General features: G+C 35.4%; 1 protein-coding gene and 1 non-coding gene across 3 annotated transcripts; both read right to left on the bottom strand.

Moving 5' to 3' along the window:
- Positions 1-3966: 3966 nt before the first annotated feature.
- Positions 3967-23970, bottom strand: PPP1R2 (protein phosphatase 1 regulatory inhibitor subunit 2). 2 transcript variants are annotated; one of them, XM_043473309.1, is made up of 6 exons: positions 23522-23970; positions 15110-15217; positions 13023-13100; positions 12369-12472; positions 7991-8158; positions 3967-6399 (listed from the first exon to the last, which is right to left on the bottom strand). In XM_043473309.1, the coding sequence occupies exons 1-6, from the start codon at positions 23641-23643 to the stop codon at positions 6353-6355; spliced, it is 627 nt and encodes a 208-aa protein (XP_043329244.1). In that variant the 5' UTR covers positions 23644-23970; the 3' UTR covers positions 3967-6352. The 2 variants fall into 2 exon arrangements, with proteins under 2 accessions (XP_043329244.1, XP_043329245.1); XM_043473310.1 differs by having other exon boundaries at positions 12372-12472.
- TRNAR-CCU lies at positions 14343-14415 on the bottom strand. The gene has a single exon. It is a non-coding gene; the product is annotated as a tRNA-Arg (tRNA).
- Positions 23971-24429: the final 459 nt, after the last annotated feature.

The raw sequence follows: 24429 nt of genomic DNA, 5'->3' as shown, positions 1-24429 counted from the left end.
TCCTGGAGTTGGTGATGGGACAGGCCTGGTGTGCTGCAGTCCATGGGGTTGCAAAGAATTGAACACAACTGAGCGACTGAACTGAACTGAACAGTGGTGGTGGTTCAGTTGCTAAGTCATGCCCTACTCTTGCGACCCCATAGACTATAGCCCGCCAGGGTCCTCTGTCTATGGGGTCATCCTAGGCAAGACACTGGCATGGGTTGTCATTTCCTGCTCCAGATCTTCCAAACCCAGGGGTCGAACCTGGGTCTCCTTCTTTGCAGTCTGATTCTGTACCAACTGAGCCACCAGGGAAGCAAAGAGTAATAACGTTTTAGTAATGGAGCTAAATAAGTCCCTGAATAAAGGATGCTATGGATCTACCACAAGTATGTGTGTGCTAGGTCGCTTCAGTCATATCTGACTCTTTGCGACCCTATGGACTATAGCCCGCTAGGCTCCTCTGTTCATGGGATTCTCCAGGCAAGAATACTGGAGTGGGTTGCCATGCCCTCCTCCAAGGTATCTTTCCCCACTCAGGAATCGAACCCGAGTCTCTTAAGTTTCCTGCATTGGCAGGCAAGTTTTTTACCACTAGCACCACCAGGGAAGTCTATATATGTAATAGAGGTAGAGTCAAAACTGTATACTAATGGATGGTTTCGCCTATTTGAGAGAATGAACGGAATCAAAACTTGAGAAATAATTGGGTGCTAAGTTATTTGGGGGAGAACGTGCAGGGGACAGAAAAATTAATAAAGGAAAGATAAAGAGCTCAGTTTTAGATGTATATTTGATATGTGCGACATCATTTGTAAGCAATAGACATCTGAACCCTCTGTTGTTATCTTTTGATCTTGGCCACAGTAATTGCATACTTTTCTAAGAAGCATCTTCTATTTACTTTTTTATGTACATTACCCAACAAATGCCTGGGTAATGGTGCTTCATACATATTTAATAATCTTCTCAAAAATAAAGCTTTCTCCTTAACTTGACGTTTATCAGTATGTCCTCATTCAGATTGTAAAACTTCAGATGTCTCTAGTCTAGGTCTTCGGAATAGTGTTTGAAACTTCAAGAATACTCTGTGTCCAATTCATTTTGCAGTCTGGCCAGCTTCCCACTACCCCACCACTCCCATGGCTGGTTTTAAAATTTTAATTGTGATTTATCAAAAACAAAAACAAAAAACACCAACTCAAGATGCTCCCACTTGAGGAAGGACGGACTGCTTTTCAAAGTCAGCACTGGACCAGAGCACATTTCCTGATAGTTTCAAAATACAGTGGGGCTCCTGTTAATTGTGGTCTTGACCCAGACCCTCCCAACCCACCTCTTTTCCCCCAATTAGACTTAGGGAAAAATAAAATGGCAGCAGAAGCTTAATTTGCAACAATTCATAAATCTGCTTCAACTTCTGCAATTCAACATTTTGGATTGAGTTCTGCTAAAAAAAAAAAAAAAGTCATTTAATATTGTTGATTTCTGTGGTGTCTATCTTGCTTAGTAACAATTTTGTTACAGGTCACTAAAGGAATTTTACTTTCAAGTAAGTTGCATAAGAATCTGCCATATAAAAAGGTCATGCTAATTATAATTAGCCTAAGCTTCTCTACAAGAAAGGCCTCCTCAGAATTAGATAAGTGTGTAGCTTATTCCTTCCTTGTTCCCCCAAAGTGTGCTCTCTGCTCCATAAATACGTGTAACTTTTAATATATTTAAAGGCAGGGCAAATCTTATGTCCATACTTCCCAATTAGCTTGGCATGATGCCCTACAATAAAAGTGCTTGAGTATTTTTCACATGGGCATCTTTTACAAAGGAAGATGAAAGTATCTTTTAACTTATGTAAAAGATACTGCCAATACCAGGGTGTTAACTGAACAAGTATATAAACTTTCTCATTCCTATGGTTGTAGGGTTTATTACTCATTAATACTTTTTCAGGTTGAATCACGTATTAGATCAAGGCATACAGCCAAGTTGCTTATAATCCCTTGCCTAAAAAGTGAGGTCAAATGATGTTAAGATGCCAAAGATCAGCCTGTACAATCCTCTTCTATTTCTAGTCAACAGTCATCAATCCAAAGGAATCAAACAAAGAACAAAAAATGTATAGTTCTTCCAATTCCAATAATTTCCATTGGTAATAGAACTGAAATGCAAAACACTCACTTGGCAGACTTACTAAAAATTTCAGGTTGGGCAGTTGAGATAAAATCATGACTAAACACTTGCCAAATCCACCCTCACTTACCTCCTTTCTCAGCATTACCTCCCCCAAATAATTCCTCAAATAAAAAACTAGATGAGTCAACCCCAAATTTGAAGTGTAGGAGCCAAAAGCCCCTAACACCTCTCCCCCTAAACACCAGGGCAGCTAACCAAGGCTTAGGGGTGTGAGCCACAGACTAGACACACTTGCTATTTGCTTTTATTTTTCCAGTGAGTAGCAGATGTGCTCCTGTCAACCAGTTATGTGAGATGATGGGGAGGACAAGGCATTTAGGAAATATGCTTAAAGCAGCAAGTCTTTGAGCAACAGTCATATCAATACTAAACTGTTAACAGCTTATAACCAACCACATCAACCACACCCTCATCGGTCCTGGACATGTATTCTATAGTTTCTTGCACAACTTACTAAAAATTAAGTCTTATGCCTAGCAAATTATATACAATCCATAATGTGTAGTTATTGCTACCATGTCTTCCATCAATGATACACTGGTCTCTTTTAGGAAGAAGTTCACTTTTCATGTATTAGAGGCCCTAGCTGATTTCTTTCGGAGAAGGCAATGGCACCCCACTCCAGTACTCTTGCCTGCAAAATCCCATGGACGGAGGAGCCTGGTAGGCTGCAGTCCATGGGGTCGCTAAGAGTGGGACACAACTGAGCGACTTCACTTTCCCTTTTCACTTTCATGCATTGGAGAAGGAAATGGCAACCTACTCCAGTGTTCTTGAGTGTTCTGGAGAATCCCAGGGACAGGGGAGCCTGGTGGGCAGCCATCTATAAGCAACTTAACAGCAGCAGCTGATTTCTTTACTCCTACTTGGGATGCTGCTTGAGGGACAAAGGAATTTGGTGTGGTTGTGAAGTGTTTTTGAAAAACACTAAGTTACATAAAAAAAAAAAAAAAAACCACTAAGTTAAATCAAATTTTAAACAGGTTCCTTAAGCAGGATGTCTTAGACTCTTTTAATATGATGGGCATTATTATAAATCTGGGGGGTAACAGAATAAAGCCTACAGCAAGTGCAAAGCCTATTTGCTCACAGAATCCTTTTCATGAAACATGTTGTAGGATTGAGAGTTTCATGGAACATGCAGAGAAATGCTGGCTTAGGCATATGTTTACACAGGCTAGCTTGGTACTTCCTTTGTAACACAGAGTCTATGAAAAAAAATCATGCTTTGTGTTTGAAGCATCCTGTTTAGAAACAAACTTGTGGAACACAACCTAATCTCATGCATTTACACATCTCCCGCCACTGTATAATTGTGCTTTTAAGATTTTTCCAAAATGGTGAGTAAACCTCAAATAAAATTGACAAATTTCTTCAGATTAAAGTAATACAAAAACTCAAACTAAACACTTGAAAAATGTTACTCCTAAAGCACATAATGTGTTATCAATACTCAAATGAAGTTTACTTGTAAGGTACAACTTCAAAAATGAGGGAATTTCTACACCTAAAAAAGCATGAATAGAGAGTATGAAATTTAGTTACATCCTGTCATTTGGCATGTATGAAACATGGAAACCGAAGAATTTGGCCATGAATATTTTCCTCACTTAGTAAGATATCTGTTCTGCATAGTTGTTTTGAGGATTATACCTTTAGACACCAAGCACAACGCTGGGCAACTAAACAAACTACCCCAGTGCAGTCCAAGACCCTCTTCTAGTATCCACAACACTTGGTAATAGAACATGAGACCTGGGTAGCAAGAAAATAAAATCCACACACAAGCAATTGTCATATGACCATATTTTATTACAATATGTTCAGTGTACTAACGTTAAGAGGAAAAAATGTAAACAAAATGAAAGTCTAGGGAAAAATGGCACTTTGCTTTAATCTCCAATTTGAGTTATTTTTAACAATCCATTTATACCATTTTATGTCTCAGTTTTTAAAGAGCATCACTGCTGAATTTCAGACTGAAAAACGAATACACAGAAAAGATGACATCAAGAGTTAAGCACATAAGAGATACTGATTAAAAAACTGAAAGTAAAATCTACTTTGACTACAACTGAACACTGACAGATAACTTTCTCCAAAGGAAAATATAACTTGAGTCATAAAGGTTCATTTTTTGTATAGTTCAATACCACGTCAATTAGGAACTCATGACAATGATAACAATTTTACTCAGTCACATTTGATTACCTACAATTCTACTGAGCATGATATTTGCCATGTCTTATTCCTCTGAGATAACTATTTCCGGAAACCAGAAATACAAGTTTGCCTGTGATTGAAGTTTCAAGAAATAATTTGTAGAAAACACCAAAAGGATCAGTTGTTAAAGTTCCTACCTGTTCTTCACTGTATAGCAGCTATTTCTACAAATAAAGAGCACGTGAATACTTCCTAAGAACTTGAAATGAGAAAACCAAAAACAGAGATCTGTGTGTATGAACATATGTACACATATATATATATAAGCTTAAATACCCCCAGACAACTTTAAACAGGTAAGAATACCTCAATATTCTAAATTCAGAAAGCTGGGATAAACACTGTTCAGTTTATCCCTAAATCAGTGGTACTACTAGCTTATATGTTTTAGTTAGAACACTATACGTGCAGTTCAGAAGTACTGATTAGATTCCATTAAAAAAGAAGACATTCAAACTAATAAAAACATTCTTCTAACAGTAAATAGTTCTCCCACTTTTTACTTATTTTGACATTTGATATTTCCATAACCTTGCAAATGGAAGATAAGCTGCTCAATAAAAGCCAATTCAAATATACAATATACAGAAATTACTTAAAAAGTCTGCTCATATAATGGATTCTTTCGGTACTAACAAAAAATTAAAATACAAATAATTGACTAGAAATGTAAGCTAAGATACACAGGAACTGCACTTCATTTTAGGGGGAAAAAGTTCAAATCTTATTGTGTTAGAAGAATAAACAACATTTGTCATAGTATACATTATCGTATTCCCTTAAAGCAGGACCTATTTTAAGCTTTTAAATTAAAAAGTGTTCAGAATTCTGTTTATACATTCAGGAACTATCATCATATCACTGGTTACACACAATTCTCTCATCATGCAAAAAAACCTCAGTTGTTTTCTAAGGTCTAATTAAGTCAAACAATAAACTAATAATAGCACTTTAATTAGCAAGCTGAAGTCAGAGACATGTAGAAAATTCTGCAGCTGAATTGTATTTCCTGTCTAGTACTGATGCAATTCATTTTCTCCATGTTAGAAGAATGAATAGGCATTAATAGTCAAAGTAAGATTTTCATTGTTGCAGCAAATGACAGAGTATGTGAGAAAAGGAAAAGCTTCCAATGTCATGACAATTTTTATGATCCTTTGTAAAGGTAAACGATTCTGTGTGTATGTGTGGAAAGGAATAAGAGACAAAGGCAGGAGTTTAACACAGGTATATAAAGGGAATGCTGAAACTATATTAGAATTATATTTATTGAAAGACTGATTTGAAGTCTGCCCATGGAGTGTACAAAAAAAGTCAGAGCAGACGTTAGTGCAAATTTAACCTGACAATTTATTTATGGAAAAAAACTAGTTTTGATGAGATCCTTTCCTTGTAAACATAAAAGAAACTCAACAGGAATTTTAAAGGTAGTATGCCAGAAAATGCAACCATAACTCATAACGTAATCCTTTTTAATTAAACAGACAAGCTGAAGACACACGTTAAAATACTTTTCAGACTGAATATATTTATCAGCCTATATGATCTGCTGTTCTAACTGAATTTTGATTTTTTAAAAACCCAACCTTTTATAAGAGCTGTCACATCTAGAAGTGAAGAAAATAAATTAGATCCCCTCTCCCTCCCCAAAAGATATTAATTTCTAAAGCATAAAAAGCTATATATCTTATACAAATTAACCAGTGTTCTTACAAAAGTAACGTAGTTTTGAACGACATTATGCTGTATTTGTGGTGAAGTACTAGGCACAAGAATATATGTATCAATTAGGCATTTTCAGTCTAATTAGTCTCTTAAGTTATTTAATTCTTGGCAATATATAATAACTGGTACGTATTTTGGTACTTAAGTCATGAATTGTAGAGAACAAGAAGCAGTATATTATAGTAACAGAGTTTGTATTTGAGAATTACTGTGTTGAAAAAAATCTCTTCTATGAACTCTGTGATTTGTTTTGCAGTTGGTCACTTGTAGCAGATCCTGTAATGATATAAGAAAAAATAGCAACATCATTTGTTTGTTGAGTATTGCCAAACTTGGAACCACCTGAGCTAAAGTTTCCTTCCACTGCTACAGATGATAAACGAATAGAAAAAAAATCTAAAAAACAAGTAAGACATAGTTCATGCAGACTGAACAATATCAAAGAATTTGTATACCCTGTAATAGTCTAAAGAACAGAATAGGTGTATCTACTTAGTGGTAGGACAAACAGGTTTCACATTGAACACTTCTTTGAGTAAGTCACAAATGGAAAACTAAGAGTTTATTACAACTCAAATATTCAAAGTCATAAAAGATTTGCATTTATGATATAAAAATGGCAAAATATTCCCTCAGAGTCTAAATATACCACAGACAAAGGCCAAGGTTATTTTTCGAAAGGTGTGGCTTAAAAACGAAATCCCTTTTAACCTCTGGCACAGAAGTGCCAGCACAAATTTCCGATAGCAAATGAGGGGTATTCCCAGTGCTCTGTTAGAGCTGCTACAAAATGGATATTGAAAGTTGGGAGTAGAAACTGATGAAAAGTTATAACCAAAGAAATGTTTATGCTGAATACAACAAAAGAAATCACCAAGATACAGAGACAGGACACCTAAAAATAGATAATACATTTAAAAAGAAAAGAGAGACATATAGCAATAATCACTCCAGATAGAGTTTGTTCACGTTAAATACAAGCTAAACAGAATATGGTGAATAAAATCAAAAGGAAGTGCTAATCGAAAGGAAACAAACTGAAAAGCAAAAGCATTAACATGGACCAAAAAATACTGTAATCTAGATGTTATAATGAGACACAGCCATTGGGTTCTTCCATAGAAATCACTTACATTTCATATATGCTCACCAACACCATAGTATAATAATGATTTTCTTTCCTAAGACTTAACCATCTAAGGCACAACACATAAAAGTAAGCTACATCTTCACTCAAAAGTACCAGTCTGCAGTACAGAGTAGGCAGATGGGCACAAAATCTGCATTAATGGTATAAAAGATTCACCTTTGTTGAATGCCAGAATAAGTTTATTAAAAATTAATAAAACAGATTTCCTTTGATTGATCAAGAGTTGGTAGGCTGCAGGGGCAGGTTGTTTGAGACATAAAAACAAAACAAACAAAAACTGGCCAACAACTTGTCAACCCAACAGTCAAAAGTCAACATTGGAAGGATATGACATACTTTACACCTGAAGGGATGTCAAAACATATCTTCCATGTTAAAAACCTGTTTCTTTAAAAAGTTTTAACTTTGACTGACTTTGTTACAACAAATAAAATATGATCCGAAACATTAAAAATAAAGTATATCTTACTATGAAGATAGACATCACTGCTTAAAGCCAGTAGACCAAACAATACAGACATATAGCACAACCTATGTTCTTAAGACAACTTGAATATAAAACATAATTTTCAAACTGGCCCACAGGGATTGAAGTTTTCTAAGCTTTTGGCATACAAAGTGAATTGTAGCAAAATTTTCTGAGGTTCTTCAAGCAAAATAAATTACTTAGGCACAAAGGATCACAAGTGTCTCAGTGATATTTTCAAAACATCTAACCTTGACTTGATTCTTCCATATTCATGCTTTCTCCAGCTGCAGTCTCTGACATTTCTTCATCCTCCTCCTCATCATTTAGGTCTTTTGAGATTAATTGTCTAGCTAACTTAATATTCAGTCCTTCATTGTAGTGAAGCTTCCTTTTCATTTCAAACTGTCGCTTTTTTTCTACAAGTTAAAAAAAAAAAAAGTAGGCATAGGAAGTCTTTAGCTCAAAGACTGGCAAACTAAAGCCTGTGTCTATTTGGTAAGTAAAGTATTGATATTACTGGAACACATTCACACACATTTGTTTTTGTAATGCTTAAATATACTTTTGTACTCAGTAGCAGAGTTGAGTAGCTGCACTAGAGACCATATGGCCCTCAAAATCTAAAATACATACTGCCTGGCTCTTTACAGAAAAAGTTTACCAACCTCTGCCTTAGATGGTTCATGCCCACCTTAATGGGAGACTAAGAGCTATTAGTAGTTATATTTGTGAAGGAAACGTAAAGACACAGGAAAATTCTCCAGGCAGAGTTGAATGGGATAAAGGAAAACTATAGTACCATATACATACTATGTACAAAGCCTGAATGCATGCACATGTGCATACACACACATACAAAATAAGACTCGGCAATAAACAGTCATTAATTCTGGATCAAGGAATTATGGGGTGATTTTAGTATTCTCAAATTTTCTATTTTTACAATTAAGAAAAATTTCCTTTTAAAAATGCTTCTTATCCATGAAGTCATCACAGAAACATAAAAATAGCTGTATATCAACATGACCAACCATATTTTATCAATAGATAGCACTTTAAAGATCTACTGTTTATCAAGAAATATTTTAGAATTTCTTAGACCTGTAAATTAAAAAGCAAAAAGGGATTGACATAAAATTGCCACTGTTCATTTTGTAAAGAGCATTAAAATTCACTCACCATAGGTTTATTAGCATATTCATAAATATATTTTAATGCCAAAAAAGCATAAGAGAAATCGCTCAGAATAAGGCTATTCAAAGTACTTTCTAAATGTCCTCTATTCAAAGTACTTTCTAAATGTCCTCTAATTCCCTCTCTCAAACCTTCAACTCCTACAGTGGAAGCATGGAGTATTAACCACTGAACCATCAGGCAAGTCACTCCAAGTTTTTATCATCTACACTTATTTATGTCTTAAAAACAGGTATTTACAGTTCATGTCACTACTGATCAAATACTTTTCAGCCTCTATTTGGGTTGGGAGAGGAAAGTTCTGAGATCAACATCTGTATCATCATCCCATAAACATTTGTTTCAAATTACCAAGATCTTGCCAGGCATCTTTCTTCTAAGTTACTTTTCTGATTTTACTCTTTGAGAGTATCATATTTTAGAAGTAAAATTTAAAAAAAAAAATCAATAAAAGACCAAATCCTTATGACTAAATTTTTAGTGATGACTTTCAGATGATGTAAAAGCCGATACTAAAAAACAACAAAAATTGGTTCTAACTGCCTCCAATACCAGATATATTTACTAAAAAGGTAAGGCTTTTTCTCAGTACAAAATAACACACGTTCTCTTTAATGTAACTTGGAAAAAAAATTTTTTTTAAATGGTACAATCTTAAAACACATCCATTTCATTGAACAATCACTAACATTTTATAATCTGACTTTTTTCTAAAAATGTATTTTTTATAAAGATGAATCATATTTTGTTGCATATGTTGTTTTCTCACTATATAATTAGAATGGCCACATCCCAGGAAGCTCAGTTTACGCCTATTATCTAATGGAACTATAATAGTAACCCTTTCACTCTTAAAATGATCCAGAGTTTAGACAATAAAGTATATGAAGATACAGTAAAATTCTGCCACATACATAGCAGATTTACTATATAATTTTAAAAGGTTATTGAGTTATAACTTAATCCCCTAGCTTGGTCAAAGGTTTCTGATTTGTCCCCTTTGTATTTTCATTGCTTTTTATGATGTAATACACAGGTAACCCTTGAAAACTGTGGGGGTTAGGAGCACCTACTCTCCACACAGTTGAAATCCACATTTAACCTTACAGCTGTCCCTTCATATTTGCAGTTTGCATCTGTGCATTCAACCAGATTTTCTAGTGCTGTATTAGTATAAATGGACCTGCACAGTTCAAACCTATGTTGTTCAAGGGTCAACTATGCATAATTCTAAGAGATATTAAACTGGGGTTTTGCTTGTTAGAGATATAGTTTTCATTTTGGAATACTCAAAATTTATATGACTTATATATTCATTCTACAGAAAGCTGCTAACACAAGCGGTCTCAACCTTCTTTGAATATTAATTTTACTTATAATCTTTGTATGGCAGAGCAACATAATACAAGAGAGTACAAAACAAAAATTTTAAGGTTTCAGGCCTGGCTATAATGCTAATCAACTATCCACTGAACCTGACAAGTAAATTATCCTTTTTATACTTTCCTTGTTTCCCAAAATATAATGCAGAATATACCAATTATTTTAAGTTATTAAAAGTTAGTATTTCCTGTGTACTAACAATATGTCAGAATCAGTGCTAAGTGCTTTAAATTCTTTATTTCATTTAATGAATCTAAATATTTTAAAGCCTCCAATTTAGAAATGAGGATCATTTCTGAGGATCAGAGAAATTAAGCAAATTAGATAAGTGACATATCTGGAGTATAAACTTTGATTTATCTGATTCCATAGCCAATATTTTAATTGTTATGCAACTAGTTACAAGATAAAATCCTCTAAGACTATTTTCAATGAACAAGGATGTTCATACACGTAATTTGTTTAAAAGCATTAAAAACATATGTATCAGTAATTCTACTCCTGGGAACTTGAAAAACTTGTGAAAACTGTAACTAGTAAAATGGTTCCCCCTCCTGGTTAACTCATGGAACTACAATTTGAGGGGAAAATTCCTTAATGAAAACTGGTGATAGAAGTAATAAAAAAATTTGGTTCTCAATAGATCATGTTTTCAGAGAATAAGGAATTAACAAGCTCAAGGAACAATTTCTATCTGAAAACTCTTTTCAAGGGCTTTATGGGGTATATTTTCAGAAAATAGGAAGTCACCAAGGGCAGAAGATATAATATCATCAATATAATACAACCTGAGATTATGCTGTCTATAAAATTTCTCTCTTGCATAGCAATTAGGCTCAGACTGTTGCTGTTTGTTTTTTATTTTTTTGGCTCAGATTGTTTAGTTCAATAAGCTACATTCTAAACATGATAGGAGGGAATAGCTAATTTTACCTTTGTAGCTGCACGACAAAAGATCCTGACAGCTTAACTAGCAAATATTTGCAATCTTAATTCTAGAGTTTCTAAACTTCTTTACAGTACAGATAGTTTACACATTTCAAAGCTTCAATTAATAATCTCTTTTTAAAGGGTTTTTTTCTTTCGTGCATCCTTTCACCCTATACATAGGCTTGGTTTTCCCTTTAAGAATAATTGAAAACAAATTATATATGCAATTTTTAATTCTTGAGGTGATACGTTCACATGCTTCAAAATTACAAAGAGCAACAAAGTGAAACATTTTTCTTCTTTCCTTACCTCCACAGATAAGCACTAATACTTGTAAAAACAGGAACATGAATAGGTAGAAATGCTTAACTGTGTATGCACTGTATGGACTAAAAAAGCTTTTTTCATCATTGTTGACAGGACTATTTTTATCTCCTTTCTTATGACACTACTGTTCTTTTTGTTCAATGGGACCTAATAAAAAATCTTTACTCCAATTCTGATTTATCTGATAAACTTAACCACTGTCTTTTTTTTTTTTAACCACTGTCTTAATACAGAAAAAACTACAAGCAATTAGCTCTTACTGTGACCCACTTTAAGATCATACAAATACTCAAAAAAAAAAAAATTATACAAATACTCAATGACTCTAAATGCATTAATTTAATAAACATTTACTGAGCATCAGCATCTACCTCAGAGAAGGCAATGGCACCCCACTCCAGTACTCTTGCCTGGAAAATCCCTTGGACGGAGGAGCCTGGTGGCTGCAGTCCATGGGGTTGCTAAGAGTCGGACAAGACTGAGCGACTTCACTTTCAATTTTCACTTTCATGCATTGGAGAAGGAAATGGCGACCCACTCCAGTATTCTTGCCTGGAGAATACCAGGGACAGGGGAGCCTGGTGGGCTGCCGTCTATGGGGTCGCACAGAGTCGGACACAACTAAAGCGACTTAGCAGCAGCGGCAGAGCATCTACCTAGTATAGATGCTTAGTACAAAGAAAGGAACACTTGTAATCACTTAAGAGATGGCAATATTTTCTTGAAATGAGGGGGGACAAAGCTGATATACAATAAACCTACATGAGTAGAATCTGAGTTAAAGAAATGAACTACCTCGTTCTTCAGGTGAGAGTTCACTATCCTCATCTCCACTGCTTTCCTGTTCACGAATTCGATACTTTGGTTCCAAGCTTTCAGCAGCAGCAGCAGTTAATCTATATAATAATAATTTACAAAGAAATCAACATCATGACTGTCTTATATTAGTTGAGTGTCTTATTCAACTTTTGAGTCTCATAAAAACATCTAAAGAACATTAGTATGCTAGCCACAACCTGATGAGGGGGGAAAAAAAAGCCAGAGAATGGTAATGGGTATAGAAAACAATAAACAACAAGAAGAGTGGAGACAAATCTATGAACAGCAAAGGAATAGAACTTTTTTAGGAATTCAACTTATGTTCACCTGTCTCACTTGTATCTTTAATACCCAGGTGGCAGGATATTAAAAACAAAACAAAGAACTTCTATGCAGGAATCAACAACAGGGAATTTGTGTACCAGCTTCTGGTACTCATCTACACACTTTGATTTTAACCTAGAAATAAGACTATACAGGTTGCTATGAACAATCCAGATAAACTTACTTCATTTAACACATGATTTTTATTTACACCTGTACAAGTAAAGTAAAATGTCTTTAACTCTGCAAAATTAAACACAGCTTTATAGTTGTGGAAAATGCTTTATAGTTATCAATACTTACTTCCGAGCTAAGATATCTGGGGTCAGCGCTTCAGTGGTTTCTGAATCACTCAATGCATCTTCATCATCAGCTACCATACTAAGATGACAAACACATTATAAATTAATACCTGAACTGTAATTTTTCAAGCAGGAAAACAAGGTAGAGAACATAATTCTACTGACCAGAGTATCAATATATTTATGGCTCTGTTGTCATCTTTGAAGTTTAATTTTAAATTGTTTCTATTCAATGCAAATACTTAAAAGTATAGCACCAATCAAGAAAAGCCTACAAATAATTAAAAAAAAACAAAACAAAAACTACTGCAATCATGAAAATAAATATTGAAGACTCAAATCATCTGGGAAAAAAAAAACCAACATTTCAATTATTCTATACAGTGGGAGGGAACAATTAATGCAAAAGAAATCCCATCTGGTTTTAGAATATGTTTTGTACACCAACCTGGCTTCCCTGGTGGCTCAGACAGTAAAGAATCTGCCTGCAATGAAGGAGACCCAGGTTCAATCCCTGGGTCAGGAAGATCCCCTGGAAAAAGAAATGGCTACCCACTTCAGTATTCTTGTCTGGAGAATTCCATGGACAAAGGAGCCTGGTGGGCTACAGTTCATGCGTAAAGAGTTGGACATGACTGAGCAACTAACACTTTTCTTTTCACTGAAGATAAGACACAAATGATCTATGCAGATACAGGTTAAGTAAAATAACAAAATTAGATCCTAAGACCTAGTAAGTTAAAAAGTTATTTAGCTTTCCCAATCTACTTTCTAATGAAAAATTTGCACTCCACTTAATAGCAAAAAAAAAAAAAAAAGTTATCTTTATTATTTAAATATAAAGTTCTAAAATAATGGCTACAAGCTGGGTTTTTTTTGGAATCATGTTTGATCTTAACTTTTTTAGGATATGTATCTCCAAGCAACACAGATAAGGGATGTCTACTACCTTTACTGAAAAGGAAGAAAGCACTGACTTTGGATTCTGGTACAATGAAACTCTTAAGATATGTTTTAAAGTATACATCTGTAATTAGGAGCAAATTAGGAGGATCACTTTCATAAATGATATGTCTATTTCTTCCCTCAAGATTTATTGTTTCAGTATCTGTACTCCTATTTCATTATGTCCTCCCTTTGTCACAATCTTCATGTTTATTCTTGTTTTTACTGTTTTTGCTATCATCAAGTTATTTCAATTTATCTTCCAAAGTTTCATCCACTGATTTAAAACAGAATTTAACTCTTATTTTAAAAAAAATTATCTATTTAGTTATTTATTTGGCTGCACCAGGTCTTAGTTGTGGCATGTGAGATCTAGTTCCCTGACTAGGGATCAAACCTGGGCCCCCTGCATTAGGAGTGCAGAGTCTTAGCCACTGGACCACCAGGGAAGTCCCTCTAACTCTGTTTTAATAGTAACTTCTGGATTTCTGTCATCTCACTTCAGTACAAACATAAATATTTCAGTCCTGAAAATCTTTTTTCTATACAATCTAGGCATGATCTGAAATAGGTATTTCTAACTTGTTTAGAAACCCCTTATGTTTACTGGTGCATTAGTCTTCATACTTACTACAGCCACACACTATCATTTTAAAATTCATTAAAAAAAATTCTGGAAGACTCAAAACTAACAATTCCAATGCAATTATATGAACTACAATATCATTTAAGTTAAAAAATAAGGACATGAGATAGCAGTAATGTCCACGTCTTTTTGCATGTTAAAAAAGAGTTAACCATCTGTGAAATTATCCCTTTTCTGCAAAGAGAATGAATAAGGCCCTGCTATCTACTTAAGAAGCAGCAAACAAGCCTAACTCTTGTCTTCCTTTTTACAAATAGATTACTTTAAGGAAGGCAGAAGTCACTAATCTTAGCATATCATTAGCAGCTAGGGATGACTGAGGTGCAATAAATATACATATAATACTATAACTGTAACATAAAAAATGGATTTCATAAAGTTCCATGTTATTTATACTATTACACAAAAATAGGCAGGTGGGTTATTAATTAGTGTTCCAGTAACAAATAAAAAAAAAAACAACAATTGAGAAAAGGAATGCTGTGCACAAACACTACCTGTGGTAAGGAGTGCTAGGCTCATCTATCTTCATTAAACCGTAGTCTTTGTCTGCTGGATGATAGGTCGCCAGGATATTCATTTCATCCCACTTCTGGGACTTTTTACTAAAATAAAATTTTTTAAATTTTCCTTAATGTTGTAAAACACAAAAAAACACCCAAATCTCACATTTCAATTTCTACTCGACCACTAACTTCTATTTTTATATCTACTTTCTTGGAATAGAAACTAACTTGGGTAAAAGGTGTAAGCAACTACAATAAAATGTAAGTAAATATTTTATAGAATACTTAGTGCCACATATTAAAAACACATCACAGTTGTTCCTTGGGGTATTGGTTCCAGGACCCACACGGATACCAAAACCCAAGGATGAACTACAACCCAAGGATGAACTATAACTCTTCTATAACATGGTGGAGTATTTGCAGATAATTTCGTACACCCTCCCATATACATTATATCATTACTAGATTACTTATAGTACCTAATAAATAAAGTCATAAATACAATATGAAAACTATGCAAATAAATAGCTGCTGGCACACGGTAAATTCAAGTTTTGGTTTTTGAAATTTTCTGGAATTTTTTTTTTTCTAAAATATTTTTGATCCATGGTTGGTTGAATCTCAGGATGCAGAAACTGTGGATACACAGGAATACTCAGATTCTTCACTGGGCATTCAAAAAACTATTATGACATGTTTAATCTTCATCTAGCCTATAGAACAGCAAAAACTGGAATTTATACATTGCTTGATATCAACAGTTAAGGATTTTGGATCCATCATATATTTTTAACAGTTTGGTGAAAAAAACACAACAGGAATATTTTTCTTGGCTTAATTTTTTTTTAGCAGTATCCATAACATCAATGGAGAAGGAAACGGCAACCCACTCCAATATTCTTGCCTGGAAAATCCCATGGACAGAGGAACCTGGCAGGCTACAGTCTGTGGGGTTGCAAGAGTCAGATATGATTTAGCAACTAAACCACCACCAACACCATAACAATTAAAAGAATCAGAACATAAGACTACAGAGAAAGTCTCTCTAAATGCAGATACTATTAATGAAGATTTAGATTGTACATATAGTTCAGTTTTCTTAAATTTTATTTTTTATCTTTTTATTTTTTTTTATTTGCTAAGAAATGGTATAGTCAGATCACCTGAGATAAATCTACTTACGAAAACTAGAAATGCTAAGTGTTTTATGAATATCCATTAGTATCCATCCAACAAAATACTCGCACAACTACTAAGGTGATCAATAATTAAATGCCTTAATTACTTAGAAATAAATCCTTATCTATTCATTAAAAAGGACAAAATAACCTCTCTGTGAGTCAACAACATTGTTACACATACAATTTATGACTTGATTATACACTTGAAAATAAAACTACTTTAAAAAGAATGTGGATTTTACACAGATTCAAATCATTCTTTCCATATTTGTTCCACAGTGGTGACGTTTTACTGTAGATATTTTCAATTTTCCTAAATCTTCCAATACCTGATCTTGAAATGCCCTTGAAGAATGACACACTTAAAATTTTAGTATCATATTCTTTCCTTCATATTCTAAGTCATCTTAAAAATTACATGGGCCCACTCATGGCAGGTGAGCCTGACTTTACCTTCTTTTGCTTTCTACACTAAAGTGCCCACAGTGTCCCCATTTAAGACTAAGCACTTTTTTCCTTCATATTTTTATTGTGGTAAAATATACCTAACACAAAATTCACCATTTTAACCATTTTTAAGTGTATAGTTCTGTGGCATTAAGTACATTCATATTATTGTACAACCATCTGCTTTTCAACACTGTCTAGGTTTGTCATCACTTTCCTGCCAAGAAGCAATCGTCTTCTGATTCCACGGCTGCAGTCACCATCTGCAGTGATTTTGGAGCCCAAGAAGAGGAAACCTGTCACTACTTCCACCTTTTCCCCTTCTATTTGCCATGCAGTAATGGGGCTGGGTGCATGATCTTAGTTTTTTTAATATTTAGTCTTAAGCTGGCTCTTTCACTCTCCTCCTTCACCCTCATCAAGAGGCTGTTTAGTTCCTCTTCACTTTCTGCAATTAGTGTGGTATCATCCACGTATCTGAGCTTGTTGATGTCTCTCACCTATCTTGATTCCACCTTGTAACTCATCCAGCCCAGCATTTCTCATCAAGTGCTCAAGTGCACAGGTTACAGCAGACATCCCTGTTGTACTCCTTTCTCAATCTTGAACCAATCAGTTGTTCCATACAGGGTTCTAACTGTTGCTTCTTGACCTGCAGGTTTCTCAGGAGACAGGTGAGATGGTCTGGTATTCCCATCTCTCTAAGAGTTTTCCACTTTGTCATGATCCACACAGTCAAAGGCTTTAGCGTAGCCAATGAAACAGAGTCAGATGTATCTATATTACATTACAATAAAATATTTTAAAAATAAACATATACAAAATGACTTTAAGTGTGTCCTAATTGCAAAGTAAAAATAATGCTAGCAATACTTAATTAATAATTTTATCATCATTAGAAGAATGAATATGGCCCTTTGCAGTTAAAAAGGTATCCCTCAAATGCTGTAAATCTGTTCTGTAGGATAAATGATAGAACAAAAGAATTGTAGGATATAAGAAATATTTTCCTAAAATTAAGGATAAAATTTAATATGCACAACCTTAGCACCTTAACCCACTAACAATTTTGATTTCTGTATATTCTTTCCACTCCATGTAACATAAGAAAAAATACCCAAGCTATCACAGTATACAAAAATAGACAGAACAGTACATACAGTATACATAAAAATAGCTCCTATATCAGTATATGTATTTTATCATAATAAGCTGCTTGTATTTTCTAGTCTTTACCTTTTTAGTATTACATGCATAGTATTATATAATAAACTATTCTCCTAATGTTAAATGTTTAAAGTGAATCCAATGTCTTCCTACTTAAAGTGGAAATGTTTGTGCATATTCTATTCAGTGATATTTTTAGGATAATTTGCTAGGAAAAGCATATCTGGGTTAAATTGAAGAGCTCTGTAGATCACTCTTATGTTGCCACATAGCCTTTTTTTCTTTTCTAAAAGAGCACTGTTTGTAATGTCCCCAAATAATTACCAAAACTTTGCCAGGATTGGGTATCTGGGTATTTTGCCCACCTGAACAGGTATAAATTGATATTTAAACACTGCTTTATGTCTGTTTCTCTGCTCATTATCTAATACATAATGGAAAAAAACGCTTATTTTACTTTCCTTGTGTGAACTGTTTGCATCCTTTGCCTATTTGCTGGAAACATTCTCATTAATTTTGAGTTATTTATAGCTACATAAATGTAAAGAACACACTCAAATTTATGAGACAGTTTAAACACATTATATATAACTCAAAGGTATATATAATGTGTAAACCATATTATAAAGAACCACCTTGTTAGGTCATTTAACCCAAATTTTTTGTACCTTGCTTGCCATTTACTTTCTACTATAAACAGAATTAAAGTTTTATATATCCAAAGCTTTAGTCTACTTCTTCAACACAATACTAAGAGAAAAGGAAATCCTTACACTGTCAAGATCCAGAGAAACAGTATCTTGCAAAACCATGAATTTAAATAAGGGCATAAAACAACAGACTCCAAAGAACATTAGAAATTCTTAGGAGGAAAGTAATGAAGTCGGAGAAACTGTGACAAAGAATACCAGAATACCGGAATTAGCATCTCTTAGATTTTGGTAGAATTAACATCAGTTGAGCAACAAAACCCAGGGAGTGAATTTGAGTTTAATCCCAATACTACCACAACTATTCCTATGACCTGCACTGGGCCATTAATGCCACTTAGAAAAAATAGGGGCACAATCACTTACACTGAAAACCTGCTGCTTTCAGTTGCTCCCTCTTGAGTGATTGGTTTCCCTGCAGCCTAAGTCTGCACCAGAAAAAGTCACCACTTGTCACTTTCACTTTGATAACTCACATGATGCTATCTCAAAGACCCACATACTTCTTGTTGCTTGTGAGTTTCTAATTTTTATCCGAGTTTGGAAGCAGGATTTTGCTTCAATGTGTTAAAACTTTAAGCCCACATTTCAAAAAATGGTTCTTTCTTAGATGAAGATTCAACTTCTGTAGGTTGACAAAGTACAATACTTTAAGGCTGAACAATTAAAGACTTAACAATAAAAGCAATTAGTAAATAAAAGGTCATTTTTGGAAAACTTCAGTCAGTGAGCCTTTGACCATATTCGATATCCCTTTATAGGCAAAAAATGAAAAAGTTGAAGTATGATTACATAAAATTATGTTGAAGGAAATTAAGCACAATCTTTCCAAGCAGAATTTGCCTACATTACCTAAGACTACTACAGAATCTGAATTGAACACAGTGAATCCAAAGCATGCTGTGTACACAATCCTGTAAATATGGAAAATTAGGTTTCTATAGAATAAGACCAACATTTGAAGTAATGTGTTAAACATTTTACATTTAGTAACTTATTTAATAATTAAACTAGGCAGGACTATAATGAATAACTCACTGTTTAAGTTACAGACCTAGTATGTAGTAAACAGGATCTGAACCCAGGCAATCTGGCCCCATTAATAATCAGTAACCTTAAACACTTCTAATAAGACAGAATTCAGTAACACTTAACATTATATTTTCAACAATCCCAAATGCACATTTTTCTCACTTTAAATATTTCTGAAAACAAAATATATCTTAAAATGGATGACATCTTATAATTGGCAGCATTTTTTTTTCTTGCTGTGACATAAAATCATAGTACATCTTAAAATCAATGATGTCTTGTTTTCATGAAGTACATGTACTTACTCACTATGACTGTTATGTCTGACATTCACAGGTTGTTTACTATATTCAAAGTATCCAGAAAGAGTGGGAATTCCACAATAATGGCGATGACAGTGGTGTTCTAGCACTGTGCTACAGTGTACTGAGATTATCTATGCCTAATTTTATGTGGATTTACAGATTCTATCCAGTTTTAATTGAACTAACCCTCAGAAAGGGGTACCTGAAATAACTACTCATTGACGATAACAGTACCAATGCAAAGTATAAAGAATAAGAAAATAACAGCACTGTGATATTAAAAAAAAGATGGTTTGACAAGGACTGTATTGAGTCCTGAAGACTATTTGAAATATATGGCAGTATATAAACCTCACTTTAAGTATACTCTGAAACTTGAGATATTATCTAATTGTAAACAAACATATTTGAAACATATTTCATTTTTTCCTAATAAATGATGCACAATCAAAAAGTTTAGAGACCATTGGAATAGCACATCTCAATTATGACTTAAAAACCCCTTAGTAACATCTCTTTGTGTTACATAAAACGTTTTGTTAAGTTATACCCTCTTACAATTGATGGGGTGGGGGAGTGGTTTGTGCAGAAAAGGGAAACCACCGCTGTATTTCACATGATAAAGGCACCAATAAAAGGTATGGTTGTTCATGGATTTTGTTTTTGGAAATCTGCCTACTTGCTAAAATTTACCTGTAACTTCAAAACCGATACTTGAGCAGCTTTCTCTCTCTCACACATGCACAGAGTGGGAAAAATCTGAGTAGCCTGAACATGCACATGTTCCTAGCTAAGATTAAACCTTGTTTCAGCTCTCTTACTGTAAATGTGTCTTTTTACAGTCTATTTAGTGCCATGCTTTTTGCTTTTTTGGTGAACTGGCTGTTCAAAATGGCTCCCAAGGATAGTGCTTAACTGCTATCTAGTGCTCCTAAGCCTAAGAAAGCTGTTAAGTGCTTTATGGAGAAAGTATGTGTTAGACAAACTTCTTCATTCAGGTATGAGTTAAGAGTGCTGTTGGCCATGTGTTCAATGTTAATGAATCAATATATATTAAATTAGGAGTGTTTAAACAAACAAATTTTTAAAAGGTGATGAAAATGCTGTGAGCACCAGCTTACAGTAACCTATTTTTATATTTCTTCTAGGAGTAACAGTTCAGCATGAACTAATCCAGCATTTGTGGTGACTTTACAGAACGTAACTACTCAGAACACTGAGAATTGACTTAAATCCCTGGTCATTTCCACATTAATTAATATGAGATTATTTTGCCTTAAACTCTGGTTCCAACATTTAAAGCTAGACCATAACACTATATTTTTTTAGTTTCTGAAGTTTAATTGCATTGTAATTGAAAGAGCTATTTATTTCAGTCCTTTATAAACAAAAGGAAAAATACTGGTTGTCATTAAAGTTAAACATTACAAAAAGTTTGTTTCAAATATGTTCAACTATACTTTCATTGTTTGCATTGCATAATATTGGTTGTATGAACTGGGACATAAATAACAATGTACACTGTACTACCAAAAGAATTACTTTATTTCTTTTATAGTCATACAACACTTACCATGAAAAAACCCATCCCTTTTACTACTTAGAACCAAACATCATAAACCTCAATCAATTAGGGCTTGGCAGCTCCCTTTGAAGATAGGACTATAACCTTCTAATTTAGACAAGTCAAAGTCAACCGCCCTGCAAAAGGCCACTCTTAAATGAATCTGCCCTGTTAGCAGCTCCTAGAGAAGGAGCAGCCCTGTGTAAGTAAATCAGTCTAGTATAGTGGCTTTCCAGGCAGGACTTGGAAGGTAAACCCTAATCAAGACGCCAAGACACAGAGTGGGGCCACCAGAAATTACAGCAGACTAAGGTTGAGAATAAACAGAAGTAGGGAAAGACAGAAGAAAATATAAGTAGCTACTTGGTAGCCAAACAGAAAGAAGCTCACGCTGGAGAATAACTAAATAACTTAAATGCCACTGAGAACCACAGTGCTGCCGCCTAATACCCTGAAGTCATGTAAGAGCCTTCCACAGTTTGGATTTTAGACTATCTTAGTCTTCCTGTTACAGCTATGTCTGGTAAGATTCTGTTTTTTTAATCCCATTACAATCCACAATCTGAAGCAGCTTACACCAAATAGAGGTTGGAAAATTGCATGCTGGAGAATGTAAGGGTCAAACATCCAGGAGTAGGAGAGTTGCTAGACAAATTAAGGTCCTTTCCAACCCCCAAAAGCCATGATTCTATGATCTTACTTCATGTTTCCCTCAAGACAACACAAATCCCCATAAATTCACCATCACCAAACTGTAGTTCCTTTTATAGCTCTAAAATGATCTTTTTAAACAGGTGTGCCCTAGTTCCAATATTCAAAGTTTTCGAGAACATACTAATTTTAGCTTTATGACTTCACAGATTTCAACAACTTCTCTTAAGCCTTATTTCCAGTATGTAAGAGTTCTCGTATGCTAGCCCCTCTATGACTTCTAACCTAGTGTTTTATTTTACACTATATATTATCAGTTTTCCACCTTTTTTTTTTTCCTATTGAGGACTGCACCTTGGGTATCTTTCTCTGAGTCAGTAACATCCATTTCATTCTTCTAAAAGGCTGGTCTGTTTTCCCATTATACTAATGTACTATAATTAATATTTCACTAGTCCTTAATGGACCTTGGGTTGTTACCAATTATTTACTATCACATACAATACTACAGGTCAACATCTTTTCACATATGTATTTGCGAGTATGCAAAAGCAACTAAATTATCATGGCATCATTTTAACTTGGTACTTTCTGAACTGTTCTGAGCTTAAATATATCTTTCAAGAGGAACAAAGAGTAGAAAGCGCTCAAATTCTTGTTGCAGATTCAAAAATAATTAGCAATAAGTAGCTTTCCATTAAACATAGATCAGACTGGGGAAACGTCTGTTTCTTTTAATGCAGAGATAATGACAAACCAGGACCCAAGGGAGTGAATGTGGCACGATGCTTTTCTTTCGATAATGTTCACCTAAAAAGGAATGACCGTGGAAGAAGGGCAATTAGAAAAATGGAGAAATCTCTTTTTCGGAGGAGTCTCTTATTACTCTACAACTGCATCTTAAAGGATTTCCAATCCAGGAAAATAGCCTTTAATTATTGAATTTTAGACACTCGGATACGAAGTGAAGTAATAACTGCTTAACAGGTGAAGCTTTACAACTTCAATTTGATTCCTTAATATTCCCAATCTCCAAAAGCTTAAAGATCCTGATGTATGTTTTAAAATTATTATATATGTATATATCTTAAGTACACACACACAAACACACAATAAACGTCATAGCTCCTGCCTTCTTTATAATCACTCCACCCCTAAGCCTGGCCGGCGGAGGGAGACCTGAGCCGCGCAGGGGCCGCAACTACGCAACCGCCCCGCCCGCCGGCCGCGCTCGGGTTCGGGATCTGGGGTTGGTCCGGCTGGGGGTCTGCAACGGCACGGGGGAAAGGTGGGGCTTCCCAGGCTGACCCGGTGGGCGAGCGGCCGCCCCTCTCGGCTCTCACCTCAGCTCTTCGTCGACACTCTTGCCGGGCTGTTCGGCCGAGGACACCACAGAGGAAGTCGTAGAGCTCTTGTTCTTCAGGATCCCCTTGATGGGCCGGTGCGAGGCCGTCGAGGCCGCCATTGCCTGCTGCTCCGGCGGTCGGCTCAGCGTCGCTGCTTGGCGCCGAGTTCAGGAAGGAAAGGGCTGGGCGCGAGCAGAAACTCGCCAGGCAGCCGCCGAGCCCGCCTGGGACTGAAGCGGCCGCACCTGCTGTCGCGGAGACAGCCACCAGAGTTGCTGTCACGACACAACGACTCGGATGCTCTGAGGTCTAGCCGACGCCGCGTGGCTGGCGGCCCTCCGCGAGCCCTTGGCCACCGGCACTCTAACCGTGGCCCGCGGAGAGAAGCCGGCCTAGCGCCGGAACGACGCCGACGCTAATGCCAAGCCGGCCCGCCCTCTCGCGATATCTAGGGCGGGGCGGGGGCGGGGCAGGAACAATGCCAACCTCCTCGCCCCGCCCCCTCCCCGAGCCCTCTCAGTGAGTTAGCGCCAACCGCGGCTGGGGCTCTGAGAGCTGTTTGACACTACCTCAGGAGAGGTTTCCAGTTTGACTCTGTTCCGAATTGTAAATCTCTCCAAGCACCGTCGCTCCCACCACTTCATGAGGTTCTTATTAGTTCTGTATTTTATAGATCTGAAAATTGAGGCTCAAAGGTGACATCATTCCCCAAAGACATTAACTGACTTTCAGAGAAATGCAGTGTGTCTCTTCTTTCCTTCCATTTAACAACCATAAAAAGCTTAACTCTCCATTATAAAATCATGAAATGTCAGTATTGGAATGATCCTTAGAGACCTATTGTGGGATCATAGAATATTGACTTTTATGAAGTCATAGAACATCAACATTGAAATAGTCTAACA

This window comes from Cervus canadensis, chromosome 7 (genome assembly GCF_019320065.1).
Source record: "Cervus canadensis isolate Bull #8, Minnesota chromosome 7, ASM1932006v1, whole genome shotgun sequence".
NCBI classification, from domain to species: Eukaryota; Metazoa; Chordata; class Mammalia; order Artiodactyla; family Cervidae; genus Cervus; species Cervus canadensis.
Note: the sequence above shows the minus strand (reverse complement) of the source record. Positions and strands in the feature narration are given on the sequence as shown.